Below are 25,752 nucleotides of genomic sequence, written 5' to 3'. Positions count from 1 at the left end.
CCTCAGACATTCGCAAGGAATTTAAGGGAAGGAAAGGGAGTCTGGTACAACTCACAGTAGCACACCCTCAGACACTTACTAGCTGTGTGACCCTGGGCAAGTCACTTAACCACAATTGCTTTAAACATCCAGGGACCATCTCCAGTCATCCTGATGTATATATCTTGCCACTGGACCCTGATGGCTCTGGAGGAGAGAGTGAGGCTGGTGACCTTGCACAGCCCTCCCTCACTTTAATCCAATTCAGTGCAAGTCATGGCATCACCTCCCCATGTCACAGTCCTCTTCAGGAACAAAGGATAAATAACAACAACAAGGAGAGAAGAAGTATTTTCGGGCATGGGAGAAGAGATAAGAGATGGAGTTATATTGTATAAAGACTCTCCAGGAGAATCTAGAGGAATCCAATTTGGCCGGACCCTAGGGTGTATGAAGGGGAATAATGTGGAGCTAGGCATTTGACTCTGGAGGTAATTAACAGGGAACCCTTGGAGGTAAGCTTTAGGAAAACCACTTTGGCAGCTGTGTGGAGGGAGGCTGGACTGGAGAGGGGAGAGGCTTGAGGCAGGGAGATCCACCAGGAAGCTATTGAGTTAGTCAGGGCAAGAGGTGATGAGGACCTGAATTAGCATGGGGACTGGGTGAGTGGAGAGAATGGGCAAATAGGATAAAAAACAGTGGCAGAGTAAGAATTGGAGAGACTCAGCAACCAAGTTGGATTGAAAGGGTGAGGGAGATCCAGGTTGCTATGGAAGGAGATGGCTGTGCAGATTGAAGTTTGTCATGCAGCCACCTTTGCAGGGGTTTGCCAGGCCCATCCTTTAATAACCCTCTCTACATGGCCAAGCACTTTCACCCATGCTATGCCCCAGATGTAGCTGAATCCTGGTGGGGAGAAGCATGATGCTCTGTGTGGCCCCTGGAAGAGAACAAGGAGGGAGCTGGGAGCACCCATAACTTCTTCTTTTGTGTGTGTGTGTGGGGGGGGGCAATGAGGGTTAAGTGACTTGCCCAGCTAGTAAGTGTCAAGTGTCTGAGGCTGGATTTGAACTCAGGTCCTCCTGAATCCAGGGCCGGTGCTCTATCCACTGCGCCACCAACTGCCCCTCATTCCCCTAACTCCTTATAGCAGGCTGTCTCTGTAGGTATGGCTCTGTAAGATTTTTCCCGTTAGTCCCCCCACTGTATTTGAAAACAAAGTGACTGGAGACAATTGGTGCCAATAACATGGAAGAGTTAACATCAGGGAGAGGAATTATGGCTCTGAATGTCCCTTTGTCCAGTGCTCCCCCCACCCACTCCTGTGAGGCGCCAGCAACAGGCCTCTTTGGAGTGTCCACCCAGAGGCCCCGCCTGTGTTTCCTTGGCACCGTTGGCAATATTGACATGTCACTCAGAAGCGAAGGGAAGCGCACACTTCCTGCCAAACTGCAGGGCAGGGATAGGAAGAGATGACTGACTTGCAACAAAGGCCTCTGGACACTTTCATTTTCTGAAGCCAGCCGCAGGAGTGGGTCCTTTCCTTTGAGAGGCTGACCACTAACCTAGTACTTGCCCAGCATGTGGCCTCTCCAGATCTCAGGCCTGCTGCCCCTTCCAGACCCAGGAAGCCTGTAGAATCTATCTTATTCATCTAGTCTAACAGCCAGACACACAAGGGAGCTTTGGTAAAAACAGCTTTCTAACGCAGGAGCTGCACAGACCTTAGCCTCGCCTTGAAGGACAAAAATGTTCACTCAACAAACATTGATCACACATCTGCTATGTGGAAGTTACTGTGCTGAATATGTGGAAGATGCAAAGATGAATCATACCAATGTTGATAGCTTCCTTTTCTAGAGATAAAACTTGAAGGGCTACAAAGTACTTTCCTCCAAAGAACCCCAGGAGGTTGATCAGTCAATGAACAAGCATTTATTATCACCTTACTATGTGCCAGGCTGAGCACTGGTGGTACCTTTGTAATAACCTGTGTAATTCATGATGTAAAAATAATGCAAGAAGTCATTAAGAGAAATTTGACTGAGGAGGAAAAGAAACCCTTGACCTCCTTCCCACCCTGCAAACCTCTAGAGGAGAGACCCTTAGACACCCAGAAGCCACTGGCCACTACCTGGAAATAATGAATATTGTCCTCATTTTGCAGATGAGGACACTGAGGCTCAGAGTGGTAGAATAACTTACCTACACAGTTAATGTCACAATCCCTGTCTTACAAAATTTGTCTATCACTGTTGTTTATTTGTGTCTGACTCTTTGTGACCCTATGGACCATACTGTCCATGGGGTTTTTGGGGCAAAGATAATGGGGAGGTTTGCCATTTCCTTTCTCCAGTGGAGTAAGGCAAATAGAGGTTAAGTGACTTGCCCAGGATCATACAGCTAGTACATCTCTGAAGACAGATTTGAACTCAGGTCTTCCTGACTCTAGACCCAGCTCTGTCACTGAGCCACCTTGCTGACACCTTGCTTTGTCTAGCTGAGGGGAATCAGGAACTACTTTATGGAGTAGGTGGCATCTGAGCTGGGAACCATAACTCACACTTTTGGTGCCCAGGGCAATGAAATCAAGTCAACTCCACAAAAATTCTTTAAGTGCTTCCTATGTGCTAGGTGCTATGCTTAGCTGAGAATACAAACACAAGCAGAAAGAAAGACAGAGCCTGCCTTCAGGGAACTTACAACACATAAGAGTTAGCTGAAGTGGGATGGGGGAGAGACTTCATACAAGATCCAGGAAGCCCTCTGGGGACCCAGAGGAGAAAGTCCAGAGTCCAGCCCAGAGGACAATGAAGAGTGGCTGGCCGGGCTGGCCTTCTTAAATGAAGGCCCTGAGAAGGAGGCGTCCCACCACAGGGAGAGGCAGTAGGCACCGAGGGCACTTCCAGTGTGTGGATTCCAGGACTGCAGAGAGTGTCCACGTGGTATCTGGGGCATTAGTAAGAGATACTCTGGAGTGGAGCTTGGTAAGGGATGAAGAGCCCTAGTGAATCTCTCAATGACCTTTCAGGATGTCAAAACGACACAAGAAGTAATGAAGATAAATTCAGTTGAGAGGGAAGGGAAACCCTGGGATACAGCCTTCTTCCCACCCACACCCACCCCCGCCCCCACCCCACCGCCCAATCCCCATAGGGAGAAACCCTTGGACACCTAGAGGCCACTGGCCACAGCTGGGAAGCTGTGGGAAATAGAAAAACCAGGCCGGGCTGGGCCCCTGGGGCCCTTCCTTATCTGGGGTGTGGCTAGGGTGGGGTGGGGCAAAGAGGGAGAGGAAGGACCTTTGGTTGCTTCCTATTTTAACTAATTAGTGTGTCTAAGTAGGTGTCCAGCTCAGCGGATTCTAGCTAATAAAAGACTCGGGAGGGAGGGCCATCAAACATGCAACTATAACAACTTTGAAAGCTGTACAGTCTTGTATGTCCTGGTGGAAAAGGCACGACCTGACTTAGTGGAGACATAAAGGCTATGGAAAGAAGCAGATTAGATTGTAGGGGAGTGCTTGCTTTCCAAACACTGCAAGGGAAAAGCTAGAAAAAGCCAGGAAAGTCAATTCCAGCCGGATTGTAAAGAGTCTTGAGTGCGAAGGGTTTGGGTTGGATTCCATTCTGTAGACAATGAAGAACCACCATTGCAGGTTTAGGGTGGACTGATTGGCATCCCTGAAATTGAGAGAAGTTAGATCTGAGAGTACTATGGACACCTCTACTTGAGGCTGTGGCTAAGGATACAAGGAAAAGATGTCCTTGGATATTGATGTTTCGAATGTTACCTCGAAAACTACTCCCTACAGGTCTCATTTCCGGGTTTGTTCCAGAATTTATTTACTGTCAGATTTCCTTGTACTCAGACTGAGCTTTCCAGATGTTGTTCAGCCAGAATCACAGTGGATTGAGTTTAACCCCAGTCTGGCTGGGGTCAGGACAGTCTAAATAGAATTCTTTTTTAGATGTGAATATTTAAAAATCGTAACTGGGAGGGGAGAGAGTGGGCTCTGAGTGTATGGGAATCTAAGATGAGATGAAAAACTTTGGATGGTAGGTAGTACTTGGGGTGTTTAAGTTATAAATTCAGAAAGTATCAGTTAAATACCTACTATGTACAGAAGGCTATGGTATAAATTAGGGGAGATGCAAAGTTTAAATAAAAATACCTGCTCTCCTGAAGCTCAATCTAGCACACTACACACACACACACACACACACACACACACACACACACACACACACACACGTAAATTGGGGGGGGGGGCAGGCAATGAGGGTTAAGTGACTTGCCCAGAGTCACACAGCTAGAAAGTGTCAAGTGTTTGAGGCTGGATTTGAACTCAGGTCCTCCTGAATCTAGGGCCAGTGCTTTATCCACTGTGCCACCTAGCTGACCCCAAAATGATTTTTAAACACCAAATAAATACACTGATAAGCATATGAGAGCATTTGAGCTCCAAGGAGGAAAGGGGAGAGGGGGGATAATATCACAAAATGGTTCATGAAAGAAGGAGGCCATGGATTGAGTAAGCTTTCATAAAGTAGAGGAAGAGAAGGATGTTATTGGTATAAGACCACAGACTTAGAGCTAGAGGGGCCGTTAGAGGCCATCTAATTGAACTCTCTCATTTTACAGGTGAGGAAACAGAGTAATGGGGCGGTTAAATACTCACCCAGCATCTCCCAGGTGGTAAAGTAGTGGAACCAACATTAGAACCCAGGTCCTGGAATCCCAAACCTAGTTCTTTTTCCACCATCCAGTCCTACTTCAAAGGGATTGATCCGTTTGAGCAGCCACAAATGCAGGAGATGATGGGATGGATGGATGTAGGGGACTTCCTCAATTACTTGTTTTTGTTTTTATTTTTTTTTAGAGGAACTGTGGGTTCAGAAAAAGAGGAAAGCTTCAGAGAAGAGGGGAGCTCAGAGAAGAGATTAGGGAAGTTGTATAGGCAGAAACCAGGGAAGGAAGGCGCTGAGTCAGGCAAGAACACTCTGACTTGAGAAAAAGAAGTGTATCTGGGTCCATCCATAAAGGAAGGGCTTGGCTTCCTAAGTGAGCAAGGGAAAAATTGGCCTGGGCATTTTTTTTTTTTAAGTGAGGTAGTTGGGGTTAAGTGACTTGCCCAGGGTCACACAGCTAGGAAGTGTTAAGTGTCTGTGGCTGGATTTGAACTCAGGTACTCCTGACTCCAGGGCCGGTGCTCTATCCACTGTGCCACCTAGCTGCCCCTGGTCTGGGCATTTTAAAGGAAGGATGAACTAGGGGGAAAAACCAAATAAACAAAAAAACAACAGCAAACTCCTTTAGAAGCCAGATCTGCATGTGATCCACCCCTGCTAAACTGAGTAATGTTTGACTGCATACATGTAACTTAGCAAATTTGGGTAAAGCAGGGTCCAGCTCTGTGGAATTTGGGAGTGGCAGGTGCAGTTCCTCTCCTTGTTTGGGATATAGTTCAAAAAATATCTAGGTCCTAGAGGGCTGGGGGATGGGCAGTTAACCAAGTATGAGCCAAGTGGTAGTGTGGGAAGACTTGAAAGCCACAGAATCTGCGAATGAGTTACAAAACTGGCAGTTGGACACAACTCTCAACGCCAGAGGCCATTTGATCCAGACAGTACCTGGACACAATTCCCCTCTATTTTTCCATGCTTGCCTTTTCTAGAAAACTTCCAGGGAGGAAAAACCTACTGTCTCTTGTCAAAGCCACTTTTGGGCAGCTCTAATCCTCCCGTCTTCCCCTTCTCCTTCTTCATTCCCATCCGTATCCCCAGCAGCAAGCCCCAGTTAGCTGGCTAATGTCTTAGAATTTCAATTTAAGACTCCATAAATCTCTTTTACTTTCTATCTGGCTTATCAGGATTTGGGAAAAGTGCTTGGGGCATAGAGTGGAAGTAGGGACGCGATGCCATCTCGTGGCCAATGGTGGGAATAGCCCCATGGCAATCCTTTTCAATGCCCAAACTTCAACGGACCAGTTTGTTGGCTGTTTATTGTCCATCCTTGCTCTCGAAGAGGACCAAAAAAGCATCAGGAGGGTGATGTTTTGACTTGCAGGGGAATTGGATTTAAGTGAGGCAGAGCTGTGCAAAGTCATGCGCCTCACCCTCTTCTCTGGAGTCATCAGAGTCCAGTGGCAAGATATAGGTGACAGCCCCCATAGAGTGAAATGAGGAAAACTTGAAGAAGGGAGACCAACCAGAAGCTCATGGTGATAGTTTAAGCATGTGGTGATGAGGGCCCACACCAGGATGGTGGCAGTGTCACAGGGGGAAATGAGCATATATAAGATTGGTTTTGAAAGAAGATATGACAGGAATGGGTTATGAGGGGGTAAGAAAGAGGAGTTGAGGATGACACCTAGGTTGTGAGCCTGGGTGACTGAGAGGATGGGGTGGTAATAAGCACTTGAGAAACAAGTTTGAAAACCTGAAATGAATCCCTTTCAGTGTCAGGAGGTACCAAAACAGAATCCAGTTCATTGGCACTGGATCAGGCAGGAAAGTACTAGAGATTCTCTATAGTGTTGGCTTCCAAATTTTGACTTAAGATATCTAGAGGGGCAGCTAGGTGGCACAGTGGATGGAGCACCGGCCCTGGAGTCAGAAGTACCTGAGTTCAAATCTGGCCTCAGACACTTAACACTTACCTGTTCCTGGGCAAGTCACTTAACCCCAATTGCCTCACTAATAAAAAAGAAAAAAAAAGATATCTAGAGTCAGATTTATTTTGGATACATTTGGATATGAAGAAGGAGGATGACACAGGTTTGGGTGTCTGGGAGAATGGTGGCACCATTCGCAATAATAGGAAATTTAGGAAGAGAAGAGCATGTTGGGGAAAAGATGAATTTTGCTTTGGAATATTGAGCTTGAGATGCCTGTGAAGATATCAAGTCTGAGATGTACAAAAGGCAGTTGGGATTCCAGACTGGAACTCAGGAGAGAAGTTATGGCTGGCTATAAAGATCTGGAAATCATATTCAGAGAGATGATCACTTAGCTCGTGAGATCTGATGCCATTGCACAATGAGATGGTTTCCTCGTAGAGATGGGCTGGAGCCAAATCTAGGCAGCATCAAGAATCTATTGTTATTTTTTTTTTTAATTTAATAAATAAATAAATAAATAAATAAATAAATAAAAGGGGGCAGCTAGGCGGCACAGTAGATAAAGCACCAGCCCTGGATTCAGGAAGATCTGAGTTCAAATCCCACCTCAGACACTTGACACTCACTAGCTGTGTGACCCTGGGCAAGTCACTTAATCCTCATTGCCCTGCAAAAAAACAGAACAAAACAAAGCCCCCCAAAAAACAACAACAAGCAACAAAAAACATTGCTTGAACTCAACAGGCTTGTAGTAGAAGGCTGGGGGAATGAAGTCATGACCAGACCAGAAGCCTGGTGACTGGAGGTTAATAATAATAGACATTTATATAGCGCTTTAAGATTTGCAAAATGCTTTAAAGCCATTATCTGGTTTGAGCCTGGCCTTACCCTTGGATGCCATACCCCAGGGGGATGTCATACCCCAGGGGATTGTGGGGGATGGGGAGGGTGTGCTACTGTGAATTGGGCCAGACTCCCTTTCCTTCCCTTAAATTCCTTGCACTTTGAGCTCTTTTCTTTTTTGCCACCACAATTCAGCCCTTGTCATATATAAAGTGGGAATACAAATAGCACCTATCTCAAAGGGCTATGATGAGGATCAAATTAGTAGTGTATATAAAAGCACTTTGCAAACCTTAAATACTATGCAAATGTTAGCTATATTATTATTCTATACTGACCTGATTTCCTCTTAATATTTTTTGGGGGGATTAATAAGCAGGTCAAGCATTCCTCATGAACCTCTCTCTGGGTTTAGGACCCATAGCATAAGGGAAGGGACCGACCCACCTGGAGTCAGCCCCAGGGTAGCTGTGGATGGCCCCCTGTCTTCTCAAGACAGGATTTCCTGTTAATTCAAGATTTTATAATTCTCATGTGCCTTTCCTAACTCTACCCAGAAAGTGACTCACGTCATAGGTGTCAAAGTTTTTCCTACCCTGTTTTCTTACTATCAAGTTTAAATGTAGTCACACTAAAGACTCTATGAAGTCACTGGCCTCCTAATGGCAACTGGAATTTCTCTAGTAATACACAATAGGGACAGGTAGGTGGCGCAGTGGAGAAAGTTCGCCAGACCTGGAGTTAGGAAGACCTGTGTTCAAAACCAACCTAAGACACTTAGTAGCTGTGTGACCTGAGCAAGTCACTTAACCTTGTTTGCCTCAGTTTCCACATCTGTAAAATGAGTTGGAGGAAGAAATAGAAAACCACTCCAGTATTTCTTCCAAGAAAAACCCAAAGGCCTGGAAAGTCATGTTTGAAATGATATATTGTGAAGTGAGCAGAATCAAAAGAATATTGTATACAGAGACAGCAATATTGTTTGATGAAGAACTGTGAATGACTTTGCTATTCTCAACAATATGATGATCCAAGACAGTCCCAAAGGACTATTGATGAAACATACTATTCACCTCCAAAGAAAGAACTGATATTGATGCAACAGACTGAAGCATAGTATTTTTCACTTTCCATCACTTTTTTTTCTTTTCATCAAATTTTCTTGTACAAAATTACAAATATGGTAATGTTTTACATAATTATACATGTATAACCCATATCTGATTGCTGCCTCAGGGAGGGGGAGGGGAAGGAGGGAAAGAGATAAAAATTGGAACCCAAAACTAAATAAAAATGTTTTATTTTTGAAAGAAAAAAAAGAATCCCAAAGGGGGTCATGAAGAGCCAAACACAACTGAACAACAACAATACACAATGTCCTAGAAAGAGGATTCCTTGGGACAGTGGCCTAACTGGTCTTCATAAGAAGAATACATGAAGATCCTAGTAGCAGTTTGAGCAAATGGGCTGTGGGCTCTCCATTTCTTTGACCTCCACAGCTCTGGCCTTGAAGACCAGGGTACTTAGGGATCTTAGAAAGCAAAAAAAAAAAAAAAAAGAAAGAAAGAAAGAAAGCAAAAAAAGGAAAAAAAGGGCTATGTGTGGGTCTCCTCGTTTCACACAGGTGTGTAAAGACATTCTTGTTCATGGACTTTTGTTATCATACTTTGTGGCAGGTGTTTGCAAATCTAAGTGGTTTAAAAACCAGAGGCTTTGGGGAAGTGAAACTGTCCAGAGAGGAAGTAAGCAAATGGGCCCTGTGAAATCCTGCAGCTCCCAGATGCATCAATGCAGGTTGAGTGACTTGCCCAGGGTCACACAGCTAATAAGGGTCTGAGACCAGATTTGAACTCAGGTCCCCCTGAGTCCAGGTCCATCATTCTATCCACTGTGCTGCCTAGCTGCTTCTGTTCCATAGGCCTAGTTCCGTATCTACTTAGGCTCTGTTCTTCCCCATATGAAAGTTCTCTCCTGATATCATGCCGGGAATGCTCTCTTCTGACTCTTAGAACCCTCAGCCTCTCTTCAACTGATGAGGCTTCTCCTTCATTGCTCTTTTTCTCCTTCCCCCAATCATTGGTGCCTTCCTGAAACCTATTCTGTATTTATTTTGTATGTGTATATATGCAGACAACTATGCATGCATACACATATACACATGCGTGTTTACACATATGCATGTATATTTTACTTATTTCTGTGGCCGTTCCCCTTCCTCCTCCTCCCATACCCAGGAGAATGTAAGCTTCCTGGGGACAGGGAGCTGCCTCGTGTTTTCCTTTGCCTCCGAAGGACCTAGCTCAAAGATGGGCACAGAGCAGGTGCTCAATAAAGGCTTCTTTAATCCGTTGATTAAAGCTGTTTTCTTGCTTTCCTTTGATTCTCAGAGTATGAAACAGAAACATTAGGGGCAGCTAGGTGGTACAGTGGATAAACCACTGGCCCTGGATTCAGGAGGACCTGAGCCGACCTTAGACACTTGACACTTACTAGCTGTGTGACCCTGGGTAAGTCACTTAACCCCAATTGCCTCACAAATAAAATAAAATAAAATAAAAAATGGAAACATTTCCATAGAATATAGGTTCTAGGAAGTCTCCAGGCTGGTTGGCTATCAGGAACAAGTAAGTCTGACAAAACCAGGCAGGGTTTTTGTGGCTCCTTTCCTCCTCTGTGCAGTTCCACAACTCTGTAAGCAGGATGCGACTAGCGTTTCTTCCTCAAGTTCGTCAGACTTTTTATTTTCCCTGCTTTGGCCCATAACCCAACAAGTACCTGTTCTCTGGACCCCCCTGGACCCCTTTGCACCTCTCCATGTCTTGTACCCTATCCTATAAGCTGTCTGTCTTACTCCTGATTTTGTGAGCCTGCTTTCTGCTGTTTTGGTTCCCTATGTTATCCTCCAGATCTCAGGCACGGGACTGGGGGAGAGCATCATCCTGTGTCAGCACCTAGAGTTCTGGCACTTCCTGCTGCCTCTCCTAAGACCTTAGGGGCCTCATCAGTGGCCTGGGAAAGTGGCCCTTCCCTCTAGCCTTTAGCTTCCTTTTTGCTTCCGTCTTGCTGATTTTCTATCAGTTCTAACCACAAACTGTACCCTAGAATTGCTCTAGAGACTGAGAGAGAACAGGACACATCATATCAAGGCTGTAGAGAGTAGCCCATGAGGGGTGGGTGTGTAAGTCTTGTCTACAGGTGAATGAGATGCCCTTTCTCCTTGATTCCTACGTTCATCTTTCTAGCTTTCTTCTTTGTTTCAATCCTCAGTAATGCCTGTTACATCCAGAGCTGAGGCCCGACAAAATTGTGAAGTGATTTCTCCCTTCCTCCCTGGAATCATCACCTCTTTTCCTTTTGATTCCCGTGTTGTGCGAAACTTTCCTATTTCACTTGCTCATTTTACCTGGGCTTTGAAACTAGCGATGGGCTTGTCCTCCTCAATGCAGTCTTCAGTGTGTCTTTCATATTAGCCTGCACTTTCACTGGACCTGAAGTTAGGAAAGATTGGGACGTGACACTTCCTAGTTGTGTGGCCCAGAGGTCAAGTCCTTTTATTTCTCTGAACTTCAGTTTCCTCCTATGTAAAATGGGGAGAATAATCCCTTTGCCCCAAAGGCTTGTTGTGGAGATGAAATGAGATAATGTATGGAAAGTGGTTTGCAAATGTCAGCTACTATTACTATTCATCCATTCATTCAACAAACCTTTACTAAGCGCCTAGAGCATTCTAGGGATTATGCTAAATGTTTGGGAGACAAAGAGATACAACACTGACTTCCTAAAGGAATTTACAATCTAGTTATGGAAGAAAAAAGGCCACAATAATCAGAGAGGGGGGGGGGAGGAGGGAGGGAGAGAGAGAGAGAAAGAGAGGGAAGGAGGGAGAGAGGGAGGGAGGGAGGGAGGGAGGGAGGGAGGGAGAGAGAGAGAGAGAGAGAGAGAGAGAGAGAGAGAGAGAGAGAGAGAGAGAGGGAGAGAGAGAGAGAGAGAGAGAAAGTGAGAAGCGAGAAGCGCTGGGAAAAAGTACCTCCACTGCTCAGCAAAGTACCTAGCACTTAATGAGAAATTAATAGAATGCTCATTCATTCGTGTAAGAATAATAAAAAAATTCCAGGTGGGAGAGAGCACTTTCACTTAATAGGCAGTGAAATCAATGGTCAGAGAGTGGGGAATGCATTCTAGGTACTGGGGACAGACTATGCAAAGGCAATTAGATAATGAGTCTGGATACTGGATAGTAGGCCAACGTAGCTGGAGTATGTATTTTCTGAATTATGGAATAACATGAAACAAGCCTATAATAGGAAGCTCCTGTAATAGTCAAACTCTATAATAGGGAAAAAAGTCTAGGAAGGCGCCACTATACTTTTTTTTTTCCACTATACATTTTTGAGCGGGGCAATGTGACATGTCATCCGTGTGTTGGTAGGAGATGTATTTGACAGTTGTATGGAAATGGATCTGTGAAGAGACAGATGAAACAGAAAGGGCAATTAGGAGGTTTTATTAATAGCCTAGGTTAGATGTAATGAGAGCCTGAATTGGGGTGGTGTTGATGGGAGTTGGAGAGAAGTAGGTAGATGGTACAATTATTATGAAAGCAGAAACAACTAGACTTGGCAATTAATTGGGTATGGGGCACTGAGAGAGAGAGAGAGTAAGAAGCCAAGGATGACCCTGAGGTGAGTGTCAAGTACTTGACTGAAAATCAAGTCAAATCAAATCAACAGGCATTTATTATTATGTGCCAGATACTGGCTTAAGCTAAAAACACTTCCTACTCTCAAGGAGTCTACATTCTAATGTAGGAGACAAAACAACTAGGAATATATAAGATACACACATAACAGATGAATCACTCTGAGAGCAGCAGGCACCAGCAATTGAGGAAATAGAGGGGAAAGATGTAAGGATATGTGAGATGAGGAGAAGGGGGAGGGAGGGTTCTTGGGGAATGGCCTCAAGTTTTTCAGTGAAGTATGAGACATGGTTCTCTGCTGGGAGGGTAAGGGAAGAGGGTACTGTGGAAGTTTTGAGGAGAGAATTGGTTCACCAATGGGTTGATTTTTTTTTTTTTTTGGTGAGGCAATTGGGGTTAAGTGACTTGCCCAGGGTCACACAGCTAGTAAGTGTTAAGTGTCTGAGGCCGGATTTGAACTCAGGTACTCCTGACTCCAGGGCCGGTGCTTATCCACTGCGCCACCTAGCTGCCCCACCAATGGGTTGAAATAGAGAAGGAAGTAGGCTATGGTCAGAGGAGGGATGACCTGGGAAAGAACTGATGAATGGAGGGAAGGGGAGGTCACGGTGAAAACAAAGAAGAGGGTCAAGAGTCATAAGATTTAAGGAACTTTGGCATGGAAAAAAAGATATAATTAGATAAAAGAATTCTAGAGGTCATGAAAAAAGGAAATGGGATTATTTGTGGGTTATGCCAAGGTCAAAGCTATGACCATCTCTCTAGCTTAGGTAAAATGGAGGAGTAAATCATTGGAATTGAGTAGATTGCAGAACTGAGAGGTGATGTAGCATCAACATATGTATGAAATCCTCTAATATAAAGGAGATAAGGAGGAAAGAAAGATGATAAGCCAGATGCCTAACTCATTGAGGAAGGAAGTAGACTGTCTTGTGGGTCCATAAACAACAGCCACGAGGGTGTGAATTGGATCATCAATTTGGATAGTATGAACCTTAATGAAAGAGGTTGCTTAGTGGAAGCGGTAGAGGATGTGTCTGAAAGTGGAAATGGGGAGTAAGAAGTATTCCAGCGCCCCGCCCCCATGACGAGTGAAATAGGGGCTATGAGTTAAAAAGTAGCCAGTACTGGAAAAGGAAGCAAAATGAGGCAGTATCATCAAGAGGGAGACAGTGAAAGTCAGAAGACAGAAGCAGTAAGAAAGAGGTTTAAGATAAAAAGCAGCTTATTATCAAGCAGACAAACAAAAGGACACAATTGTATTGATGAACAAATCTGGAATAGAAGCTTGGGGGTGATTCTTTGCCCTGAGATGCCCCAGGGGAGCTGCCTTAGAGCAGGCAGGAGCCAGTGGAGGTTTGGGAGCATGGTCAGGATATTGGGGTGCCCTGCTTGCCATGGAAAAAGGCCTTGGGGGCCAGGAGGAAGATTAGGGTTTATCCCAAAGGGTGTTGAAGATTTCTAGATGGTCCTGGGCAGGGTCCCACCAATACAGGAGGCAGACAGCTAAACCCTGCATACTGTGCAAAGGAGCTTGGAGGGTAGGGGGTTGGGGATCTTTTCCCCGGCATGTGGCCAGCCCTGAAGAGAGGAAACTGACAGGAAGTTTGCAGTCACAAGAAGAATGATGGCTCCCTCAAAATAGGGAAGTTAGAAAAGGGGAGATTGTGTGTGGGGGGGTGTGTAAGATAAGGACTTCTGTTTGGGAAATGTTGAATTTGTGATGCCTGTGATGCCTATGGGATATCTAGTTGGAAATGTCCAATTGGCAGTTGGCAATATAGGAGTGGAGTTCAGAAGAGAGACTAGGGCTGGATATATAGAGCTGGGATTCATCTTCATGGAGATAACAGGATCTGATAAGATCATCAACAGAGTATTAGTGAGAGGAGAGAAATGGGCCCAGAAAAGAGCACTGGAGCATATCTACCCATAGTAGGTGAGGGACATGGATGATGATCCAACAAAAAAGACTGAGAAAAATTGTTGTATAAGTTGGAGGAAAAAAACAAAGAGTAGGTGGTGCAGTGGATAAAGCACCAGCCTTGGATTCAGGAGGACCTGAGTTCAAATCCAGCCTCAGACACTTGACACTTATTAGTTTTGTGACCCTGGGCAAGTCACTTAACCCTCATTGCCCTGCAAAACAACAACAACAACACACACACACACACACACACCAGAACAACAAACCAAAGAGTGCCATGGAAATCCAGGGGGGACCTAGGGAAGAGGGGATGGTCAACAGTGTCCAATGCTGCCTAGAGGTCAAAGGGAAGAGGAATGAAAAGAGGCCATTTTTATTGGTAACTTTACCAATTGTAAGGATAACTGGTAATCTTAAACAGTTCCATTTAAGTAATGAGGACAAAAACCAGATTATGTGTAAACAGATTTTTCTAGGAGTTTGGCTATGAAAGGGAAAGACATATGGGACAATAGTTTGAGAGGATGGATGGTAATGTCAAATTTCAGATGACACAATGCTGAGAGGGCTGACTAATACACGTAGTGATAAAGTTAGCATGCAAAAAGATCTTGACAGGCTACAACATTAGACCTAATAAGATGAAATTCAACAGAGTAAAAGTCTTGCTCATGGGTTCTTGCATGTGGCACTTGCACATAGAAGTTCAGCCTGAAGGAAACATGTTTAGGCAATAGTTTATCAGGAGAGGATCTTGGGGGTTTAGTGGCCTCACATGCAACAGGATTATGATATGGCAGCTAAAACAGCTGATGCAATGTAGGTTTCGAGTAGAAGTTGGATGTAATCAGATGACTGTTAAGTTTTCTTTAGGTTCTCAGATTCTGAGTTTGTGTGATCCCTAAATCCTGTGAGGGCCAAATCTAATATATGGAAAGTTAATTGGGTGACTGGCCTAAATATTGGGGTCCGGGAAATAATGAGGGACCTCTAGGTTTAAAGCTCCCTCCCCTCTGAACTGCCCTTTTAGATATTTCTCCCAGGTCAATAAGAAAGGAGCCTTACAGCTTCTTTTCCATAAAAAGATCAGATTTTATTACTTGGGAATTAATTAAACAACAAAGGTGAAGTTAATAAAAATCAAAGATAAGGAAGTAGGGAAAAAGAAATACAGATAAATTCTCATAGCTCTAACCTAAGTCTATATAATATCCAGCTCATTTCCAATTAAGCTAATTCAAAGGAATTTGTGTTCACTCACCACACCTGGAACATCTGCAGTTGTTCAAGCCACTGGAAAGGCAGAAGAGAGAGAGAGAGAGAGAGAGAGAGAGAGAGAGAGAGAGAGAGAGCAAGCAAGCAAGCGAGCATTCCGGAAGCACCTCAGCTTCCCCTCAGGGAGCATTCAATCTTCTTCCCCCAAAAGGGGAGGTCCTTCAAAAACTGCCTATGGAGAGGTTTCTCCTTCTGACCTCAGTAGCATACAGAACTTCAGGGTGGGCCAGGTGTGGCCCCTCCCAAATGAGTCAGCTAAAACTCCAATAATTTTTACTACAATCCCACTTCCACACCAATAACTATCCCCTGGATATCTCCCCTTGGATGTCCTACTGCCATCTGAAACTGGACATCTACAAAGCAGAACTCATTATCTTCCATATGAAACTCACCCCTCTTCCAAATGCCCCTATTCGTAGAGAGGGCACACTGTCACTATCCTCTCTTGCCTTGACTAATTCTAGTCTCTGATGAAGATCTAGGCCTTCTCACCAAAGGCAACCCCTCTACCTGAGTCCTTGATCTCATCTCCTCCAGCAGATTTCCCCCATAGTCATCCCCCTCTAATTCCCATTCTCTTTTAATCTTCTGGGTCCTACAAACATGTCCAAGTCTTCTCAACTTGGGTTTCTCCTTCCATTGACCTTCCCAGACTCATAGATTCTGAAAGTTGGGAGGGACCTCAGTGGCCATCTACTCTTTTTTTTTTTTTTTTTTGGTGAGGCCATGGGGGGTAAGTGACTTGCCCAGGGTCACACAGCTAGTAAGTGTTAAGTGTCTGAGGCTGGATTTGAACTCAGGTCCTCCTGAATCCAGGGCTGGTGCTCTATCCACTGTGCCACCTAGCTGCCCCGGCCATCTACTCTTAATTCTAGATGAAAGGATTCCCATTATCACAAACCCAACAAGTGGTTGTCTAGCCTCAGCTTGAAGACCTTAAAGGAGGAGGACCCCACCACTTCTCAAGGAAAGCCACTTTACTCTTGGACAATGCTAATTATTGGGAAGGATTCCCTGACATCAAGTCTACATTTATCTGCTCCTAGTTCTGTCCCCTGGGGCCAACCAGAACCAGTTTAATCTCTCCTCCACAACATAGCTATCATGTCCTCTGAGTCTTCTTTTCTCCAGGCCATACATGCTTAATTCCTTCAACCAATACTAACACATCATGAACATTTTTTTAAATTATTATTATCCTGTTTGCTCTTCTCTGGACACCCTCTTTAGTGTTATCAATGTCCTTCTAGCCCAATGGGCTGGCAGCAGGACACAATATTCCAGGTGAGGTCTCATGAGGGCAGAGTACAGTGGAATCACCACTTCCACATTTTTGCAAGTTATACCCCATCTAAGGCAATCTGAGCTTGAATGAATTTTTGTGACTGCCACATCACAGTGCTGAGTCATTTAGATCTTGCAACTCATGAAAACTTCTACAATCTTTCCAGAACAACTGTCGTCTATCCATTCATGCTTTCCCCATTTTATATTTGTGGAAGTGATTTTTTTGTACTCAAAGCCAAAACTTTACATTTATGAGGATCGAAAGAGATAGCATTTAGCACAGTGTCTGGCACATAGTAGGTGCTTAAATGCTTATTTCCCCACCCCCCCCTTGGCCTATCATCATTCTTGCTTTGCTAAGCCCCAATCCTAGGTTCCCCTCATAATCTACCTTCTCTACTCCTTCATCCATGCTGTTGAATGCTACTGGAGAAAAATGATGCAACTCTGCTCATCAAATCCACCAAAAATTTAAGTTATTTAATCTCAGCTGAAACTGCTACTTCTGTGCAATGATTCTGTTTTCTTCCCTGAAAGTATTACATTCTTTATGATAGCTATCCTGGATTTTCTTCTTTCCACCAGACTCTACACCACCACCCTTTTCTACAAAGAACCTCACTTCTTTCTTCAGAAAATAGAGGCCATTCATCTTTGTTCCTTCTTTTCTCCATGATACCCCTCCATAATCACATGCAAGGCCCTTCTATATCATCATCATTCTTCTCTCCTTTGCTCCAATTTCAGAGGAAGAGGGGACCATTTTTTTTTTTTTAGTAAGGCAATTGGGGTTAAGTGACTTGCCCAGGGTCACACAGCTAGTAAGTGTTAAGTTTCTGAGGCCGGATTTGAACTCAGGTACTCCTGACTCCAGGGTCAGTGCTCTATCCACTGTGCCACCTAACTGCCCAACCATTCTTGCTAAAACCAACTCCACTACTTATGCCCTTAAAAGCATTCTCTCCTGACTCATCTGAGGACTTTCCCCCTCACTTATTGTCCATTATCACTCTCATTTCTAGTATCTTCTTGAACTATGACATCTTCCCTAATGCCTTCAGATATGCCCAGGTCTTCCCTCTCATTAAAAAACCTTCACTTCACCTTCCCATCTATCCCCTTTAACTAGCCTCCTCACATCCAAACTCCCAGGAGGTGATTGGATTGTCATCTCCATTTACTCACCTCCCCCTCACTTCTCAATCCTTTGTATTTTGGCTTTGAACTTCACCATTTAATAGGAATTATTTATTGTCTCCAATTCAAAGGCCCTTTATAAGTCTCTCCTTCTACTTGCCCTTTCTGCAGTTTGAAATTGTTGATGACTCCATCCCTCCTCCCTTGGTTTCTGTGAAGCTATCCACTATTGGTTCTCATCCTACCTGTCGGCTTGCTCCTTTTTATTCTCCTTTGGTAGGCCATCATTTCATCTCCTAACCACTAAACATGGTTGTCTCCTGGGATGCTTCTCTTTTTCTAGACAATCACTGACTTTTAATAATAAGTCCTAAGGTTTTTTGCCAAAAATCAAAGCCAAGTTCATTGGTCTATAGTTTGTAGTCTCTATTCTTTGTTCCTTTTTGAAAATTGAGTGGATGTTTCCCTTATATTTTCTATAATCTACAGTGTTTTAAAGAGTATTAATAGGGACTTTGATTCTTAAAGGGCTGTGGAGCCAGAGATTTACAGCTGGAAGGGATCTTAGAATCATCTAGTCCAATGTCTTCAATTTATAGATTAGAAATCTGAGGAAGGGGTGTGCTGGTAAACGTTTAATGACCAACCCTCTGGAAAAAAATAAAAGTGCCTATGGAACACTCTTTCAATCTGCATATTAGTATTTTGCCCATCACTTTCTTAAGTCTAGGCAATCAACAATGTTTGCTGATTTCAGCACAAATGCTCACTGAAAATTTAAGGATGGGTGCTTTTGAGGTTCAAGCTAGCTCCAGGACACCCCTGAGCTGAGGTTCCAAAGATGTAGTGCTTTGGCCAAGGTCACACAGCTGGGATTTTAGCCAAAGGGCCCTGATTCCAAGACTGATATGTTTTCTTTTCCTACCCCTTTCCCACAGCCAACACTACATTATAGCTTCTTGTTGCCACTTGCGTTGACTCCAGCAATAGTTTTCTATGCCTCTTCCTCTGCCAAACCATATTCCATGGATGGCTATACTCCGATATATAATCCTGATGTTTAGATCTGGTTATATCATTCTTCTACTCAAAACCCTTCTCTTTTTTTTAACATTCCTTAAGCTGGAATTCAAGGTCAGCATATATTATATGCCTGCTGTATGTCAAGAACTGCACTAGGTCCTGGGTCCTACTAAGACAACCAGTGTCTGTTTGAAACAGTCTTTGCCTCCAGGGAGCTTTCTTAGGAGACAACATACATATATAAGCATATTCAAAATACATGTGTACAAGATAGATACAAAGATAATTTAAAGAGACAGGCCCTGGCAGTTGGGGGGGAGGGGTGCAGAAAGGCCTCATTTAGGAGGTGGGGTTTGAGCTGAGCTTTGAAGGAAAGCTGAGATTAGACGAGGTAGCAATGAGTTGGGAATACATTCTAGGAATGAGACAGACTGAAAAAAAAACAGTGGAGATGGGAGATGGAGTATCACATGGAAGGAAGAGCAAGAAAGTCAGTTTGGTGTGAAGGGGATTGATGGATAAGAGGGCTGGCAAAGCAGAGAGGACTTTGCATTTGATTCTAAACATAATACAAAGCCATTGGAGCTGATTGAGCAGAGAAATGACATGGTCAGACCTGTGCTTTGACAGATGTGTGAAGAACGGATTGCATGGGGAGAGGCGGGAGGAGGGACACCATTGAAAAGATGATGGCAATTATCCTGCAAGAGCTCATGAAGGCCTGAAGAAGAGAAATGGCTGTGTGAGTGAGAGGAGGTGGGGAATGTGAGAGAAGTTACAGATGTGAAATCAATGAGACTTGGCAAGTGATTGGATGGGTAAGAGAAGGAGAAATTGAGGGAGATTCCAAGGTTGTGAATATCAGTGACTGGAAGAATGGTGACAGGGCAGCTAGGTGGCACAGTACTGGCCCTGAAGACCTGAGTTCAAATCTGGCCTCAGTCACTTGACACTTACTAGCTGTGTGACCCTGGGCAAGTCACTGAAGCCTCATTGCTCTGCAAAAGAAAGAAAGAAAGAAAGAAAGAGAAAGAGAAAGAAAGAAAGGAAGGAAGGAAGGAAGGAAGAAAGGAAGAAAGAAAGAAAGAAGAAAAGAAATAAAAAAGAAAGGAAAAAAAGAGCTTCTTTCTGGAAGAATGGTGACATCTTTGACCCAGGGTTTGGGAAAGGGGGAAGTGGTGTTGGTGATGGAAGATGATGAGTTTTGGCCATGTTGAGTTTGAGATGCCTTTTAGGATATCCAGTTTGAAACATCCAATAACTGGTTGGTGGTTTCCCTTGGCACCTGGACTCTTCTTGCCACCCTGCTTTTCAGCTCTCTCATATGTTACCTCTCCTTGAGGACTCATGTATTATTATAATATAATATAATGTTTATATATATATATATATATATATACTTTTAAGGCAGTGTCCATGTCTTATGCAACCCTTTAATTTTCCCCACTGCCTGGCACAGGACTTTTCGCATAGTAGGCATTTCCTTAATGTTTACTGAACAGAAATTCTCTTGCAAAGTCAGCAAAAAGTCAAGAGTCCTACTTGATAATCACATGTTTTCCCCTTGTTCTCCAAATCTAGACTCATGCCCAGTTCCACAGTTTCCTGGTAGAGTTTCAAATACACAACAATCTTTATATCAACCTCAGCTTCTTTCCTTTCCCTAAGTTTTCCTTCTTCCTCTTTGGTCTTCAGACTGAGATCTTTCTTGGCCCAATACTTCCTCTTGATTATCTCAGTTCCTGAAATACCATCAAAGAGTGGTTTTATCTTGATGGAGCTTGGAGAGAAGTCTAGGGGTAGCAGTTAGCAATGAGCTTGACACTGTCTGTTTGGGGAATCAACAGTAATAGCTTTGGGAAGCCACACTCTGAAGACTCCAGTCCACAAAGCACCTTCCATCAAGACTTACAGGATCTTAGTGGTGATGCAACCCTTTTAAAGAGTTTTAAATGGCTTTGTTCTTCAGTGGATACTCTGTAAGGATCAGGATGTCTCCAAGACTGCTCTCTACCAGCAAGGACAAGAAACGGATGAATTATGAGTCTTGACAATTGCTGATCTTGGGCTTCTGGGGAGGTCCTTTATTAAATTGAAATCTTAGTGCCCTCCTCACTACCTCCAAGTGCTTCCTTGCCTGAACCCCCAGTCATCTCCCAACTGGAAAAAATGCTTGGAAACAACACGACTGTGATGACTCTGACTCCTGGCAGCGTAGTATATATCATCATAGAGATTATTATTGGACTTTGTGCCATTGTAGGCAATGTGCTGGTCATCTGGGTGGTAAAGTTGAACCCAAGCTTGCAGAATACCACCTTCTATTTCATTGTCTCTTTGGCCCTGGCTGACATCGCTGTGGGTGTGCTGGTCATGCCTCTTGCCATAGTGATTAGCTTGGGCATTATTATTCACTTCTATAATTGCCTTTTTATGACCTGTCTGATGTTGGTCTTTACCCACGCCTCCATCATGTCCTTGCTGGCCATTGCTGTGGACCGCTACTTGAGGGTCAAGCTCACTATCAGGTATGATTTGCTTGTGTTTGCTGTGGAGTTGGGGAAGAGAATGAGGATTTGGGAGAATGAGGAATGGCATCTGCAAAGCTCCACTCTGGGACTATATAGGAAGTGTGGTACAGTGATTAGTTCACTGGCTTTGGAGTCAGAGGGTTAAAATCCTGCCTTTGAAATGTATTACCGGGGGCAGCTAGGTGGTGCAGTGGATAAAGCACCAGCCCTGGATTCAGGAGGAACTGAGTTCAAATCCAGCCTCAGACACTTGACACTTACTAGCTGTGTGACCCTGGGCAAGTCACTTAATCCTCATTGCTCTAAAAAAAAGTATTACCTGAGACTTAAGGGACCAGATGGCCTCTGAGGTCCTTTGTAGCTCCAAATCTATGAATCCCGGTATTCAAAAAGAGCTTCCAAGTGACACTGGAGGTGGCAGGGGCAAGAGAGAACTAGAACCTTTTTTTTTCACATTCATAGTTTTGCTGCCTAAGTATAACTGAACTAAACCCCTCTCTGCCCCCCATCCCCACTCCCAGTCCTGCACTCTGCTGTCTTTGTGTCTATTCATACTATTCCTGATACCCACCTCAGGGGCAGAGTGGTGTTCTCTTGTCTCAGCTCTGTTCTCACAGAATGATTGACAACCTGATCAATGTGTCTTCTGATCAAAAGCATTTAATTCACATGAAATTTTCTAGAATATTTATGTGACAGAAAAAAACTATTTACTTAGGCCAGTGACAAAGAGACAAAAAAGTATGGCAGGAGGTGATGGTAATTGGTTTATTGCCATAAAGATACAACCTTTTCCCATTTTATTCGCCAACTGGTTAAGTGGTTTCACAAGAAGGTTTTCTGTTGGCTCTGTGCATTGAAAATGTGTCCCCAAACCAGATTCTTTCCCTCTGTCAAGTGGTTTAGATCTTGATTAAGTAGTAATGAGAAAAGGATTCCAAGGGGAAAAGTCAAAACTCCTTAAGAGATCAGTTGTGTTCAATCTCTATTGTGTTTTTGAAGTTATTAATTTCTTTTATTTTTATATTACATTTACTTCTGGATATATATATATATATATATTCCATCCAACTCCCCTCCCCGGCAAGTTTTACCTAGAAACAAAGGTTTGGGATATTTTTGTTTTTTTTTTTAAAGAGCTCAGCAAAACCAAAAACGGTGTAGATTGTATCTTATAGTATCTATGATCTTTTGTACCCATAGTGGTTCCCCACCTTGCAAATGAGAGTAGTGCATTTCCTTGTCTACTCCCTTGGGTCAGGGTTGATCTTTATAATTTTGTAATATTCAGCTGCCTTTTATTGGTCTTTCCATTTACATTGTTGTAGTCGTTGTTTGTATGGTTCTCTTGGTTCTGTTTGCTTTCTCGGCATCAGTTATTACGTCTTTGGACATTTTCTGAATTTGCCACACTTGTCCTTTCTCCTGGCACAGTTCCATTCAATTACATTCGTGTGCCACAGCATGTTTGGCTAATTCCCCAAATGATACAGTCCTGCTGTTCTACCTCCTTATTTCTTGCTGCCCTAACCTGCTCAGATAGGATAGGAAGATGGAAGTGGGAGTGGAGAGCCTCAATGGGAAGTGGGAGTGGAGAGCCTGCATGGGCCCCTGTCACTTCTCTCCCTTCTAGAAACACACCCCTTTCATCAAAGACGTGATTTTGTTCTTGAGAAGTCATTGGGCTGGTTCCCAATTTATCCCGAATATGACTCTTGCCTTAAGGAAATATCCCCAAAGAAGCTTTGGAAATCTTTATTCCAACCTCCTCTGTTCCTCTTGCTCTCAGATCTATACTATTCAAGCATGGAAACAACAGAATTAGAAGCCTGTTCTTGAGAAAGTTCTGAGGATAAAACAGTTGGTCCCCTTCCTCCCTGTCTCTCTTTATCTCCTCTGCTTTCCAATCTATAGGAATTTCTGACTTAAGACTCTCAGTTCTTTCCCCTCCCAACAGATACAAGAGAGTGACCACTCAGAGAAGAATATGGATGGCCCTGGGGTTCTGCTGGCTGGTATCGATCCTGGTGGGGTTGGTCCCCATGTTTGGCTGGAATCAGAGAATGAACCCAGGGGGCTCTGGAAACTCCAGCTTCCTCCCGTGCCTCTTCCGCTCAGTTATGAGGATGGACTACATGGTCTATTTCAGCTTTTTCACCTGGATCCTCATCCCACTGGTCATCATGTGTGCCATCTATGTTGACATTTTCTATGTCATCCGGAACAAGCTCAGACAGAACCAATGTGGCTCTAAAGAGACAGGGGCCTTCTATGGGAGGGAATTCAAAACAGCCAAGTCCTTGCTTCTCATCCTCTTCTTGTTTGCCTTGTCCTGGCTGCCTTTGTCCATCATCAACTGTGTTTCTTATTTCTTCCCTGAGGCTGAAATACCCCACCTCTTGCTTGCTTTGGGCATTCTGCTGTCCCATGCCAACTCTATGATGAATCCCATTGTATATGCTTTCAAAATAAAAAAGTTCAAGGAAACCTACCTCCTAATCCTCAAATCCTACATCCTACACATGTCTTCTGATTCCTCGAGCACTGAGCAACCTTCCGAAAAGAAATCCTGGGAGTGACGTGGCCAGTCCCCTTGACCTCGTCACTTCCTTTGCTGGAGACCAAAGGGGTCCTTTGCTTCATCACCCCATTAACTGGATCTACGCCTCTCTCTGTCTTTGCTCTGCAGAGGATTGGACTCCAGATGACAACTATTGGAAAACTCCACGCCCCATACTTTGCTTTCTTCTGAGGAAGTCAGAGCAATAAGTGACAGAGATTGCTCCATTTTTTTATCAGTAAAATGGGAACTAAAAGACTCAGTAGGTGGTAAACATGTTGGGTGATGATTGAGTTCTGTACCCTTGTATCTACCCTCCTCCTAACAACGGCCCCATTCTTTTTTTTTTTACTTGTGGGTTTTTTTTTGGGGGGGGTAGAGCAATGAGGGTTAAGTGACTTGCCCAAGGTCACACAGCTAGTAAGTGTCAAGTGTCTGAAGCCGGATTTGAACTCAGGTCCTCCTGAATCCAGGGCCAGTGCTCTATTCACTGCACCACCTAGCTGCCCCTGATGGCCCCATTCTTTTTATTTTTTATTTTATTTTATTTTTGATGACCCCATTCTTAATACCTACTGGGAAGGATGGGTGGGAAGCAGACTGAACAAAATGATGGTTTGAACTATTGAATTAACTTGTGGGTATATTTGATGAAATAAAAGATTGGTATCTTAACACGTGGCACAATTACTTGCCTGGGGAAGGGTTGCCTGAGACACTGGGGCACAGCTGTTTGCAGCTGGGCACATGGCTAGCTTTCTACAAGAGAGCCCTACAGATCTGCCAAAAAAAGAAAAAAGAAAGAAAGAAAAAAGAAAGGGGGGAAGCTGGGGCGGAGGTCTTCTTGTCCTCTTCCCCACAACATCTGCACCCTCATTCCTGGGCTAAAAGGAGCACATTTCGATCCCATGAGCCATTCCCCTCTACTCCAAATCATAGGATGGAAGCTCTCTATACTGTGGAGTCCTGAGCCTTCTCCCAACTCCACTCCTAGTACATGGTTTCACTTCTTATTTCGTGGAAGGAATTTAGGCAACAGGAGAGTAGGCAGTGCTGTCACTGCTACCCCACACCCCAGGCTCAACAGCAGTAAGTACAATTAATTTTTTTTTTTTTTTTGCAGGGCAGTGGGGGTTAAGTGACTTGCCCAAAGTCACACAGCTAGTAAGTGTCAAGTGTCTGAGGCCGGATTTGAACTCAGGAACTCCTGAATCCAGGGGTGCTTTATCCACTGCGCCACCTAGCTGCCCCCACAATTAATTTTTAAAAAGAAGCATCAACCTGGCATCCGATACTTACTTAGCTGTGTGACCCTGGGCTAGTCATTCCACCTTGTTTGCCTCAGTTTCCTCATCTGTAAAATGAGAGGGAGAAGGAATTGAAAAACTACTCCAGTATCTTTGTCAAGAAAACCCCAAATAGGGTCATGAAGAATTGGATATGACTGAAACAACTGAACAACAACAATATCCCATCTTAAGCTGTGTGTGTGTGGGGGGGGGGGAGATTAAGACAGATGGATAGATTGTCACAAAATTGTCACCCTAACTTGTACAGGCTTTGTGATATACGAAAAGCCCTGGATTGGGAGTCAGACAAGCTGAGGTGGAATCCAGGCTTTGCCACTTGGTCCCTGTATGAATTCAGGCAAGTTACTTCTAGTCTTAAAATCCTAAAATGCCCTTGTGGCTCCATGAGGGGATTGGACTAAACAACTCTAAAATCCATCGCACTGCCCCGTCAGCATCTGAAGAATGGGGGTATTGGGCTTTAGTTTGTTCTTCTGTGGACCTTCAGTCCACTGCTACCATGTGGTTAATGAAGTGTCACGGTCATATATGGCAGGCATTTGACCTGAAATTCAGG

The 25,752-nt window shown here is 44.1% G+C and overlaps 1 protein-coding gene across 6 annotated transcripts in view; it reads left to right on the top strand.

Annotated features, from left to right (window-relative positions):
* The window catches only part of ADORA3 (adenosine A3 receptor), a 102,308-nt gene that overhangs the window by 65,454 nt on the left and 11,102 nt on the right, over positions 1-25,752 (top strand). For 2 of the 6 annotated variants that reach the window (XM_044000124.1, XM_044000129.1), the window contains exon 1: positions 20,581-21,323. The exons of 3 other annotated variants lie outside the window; for them this stretch is intronic. In XM_044000124.1, the coding sequence (XP_043856059.1) occupies positions 20,965-21,323 (359 nt within the window). In that variant the 5' untranslated portion in view covers positions 20,581-20,964. Of the gene's footprint in view, positions 1-20,580; positions 21,324-23,283; positions 24,551-25,752 lie in introns of those variants that run through there. One more of the 6 variants, XM_044000123.1, reaches the window with a different exon arrangement.

The sequence above is a fragment of the Dromiciops gliroides genome, chromosome 4 (assembly GCF_019393635.1).
Source record: "Dromiciops gliroides isolate mDroGli1 chromosome 4, mDroGli1.pri, whole genome shotgun sequence".
In the NCBI taxonomy this organism is placed as follows: Eukaryota; Metazoa; Chordata; class Mammalia; order Microbiotheria; family Microbiotheriidae; genus Dromiciops; species Dromiciops gliroides.
The sequence above is the reverse complement of the archived record's forward strand: the minus strand, read 5'-3'. Positions and strand labels throughout refer to the sequence as shown.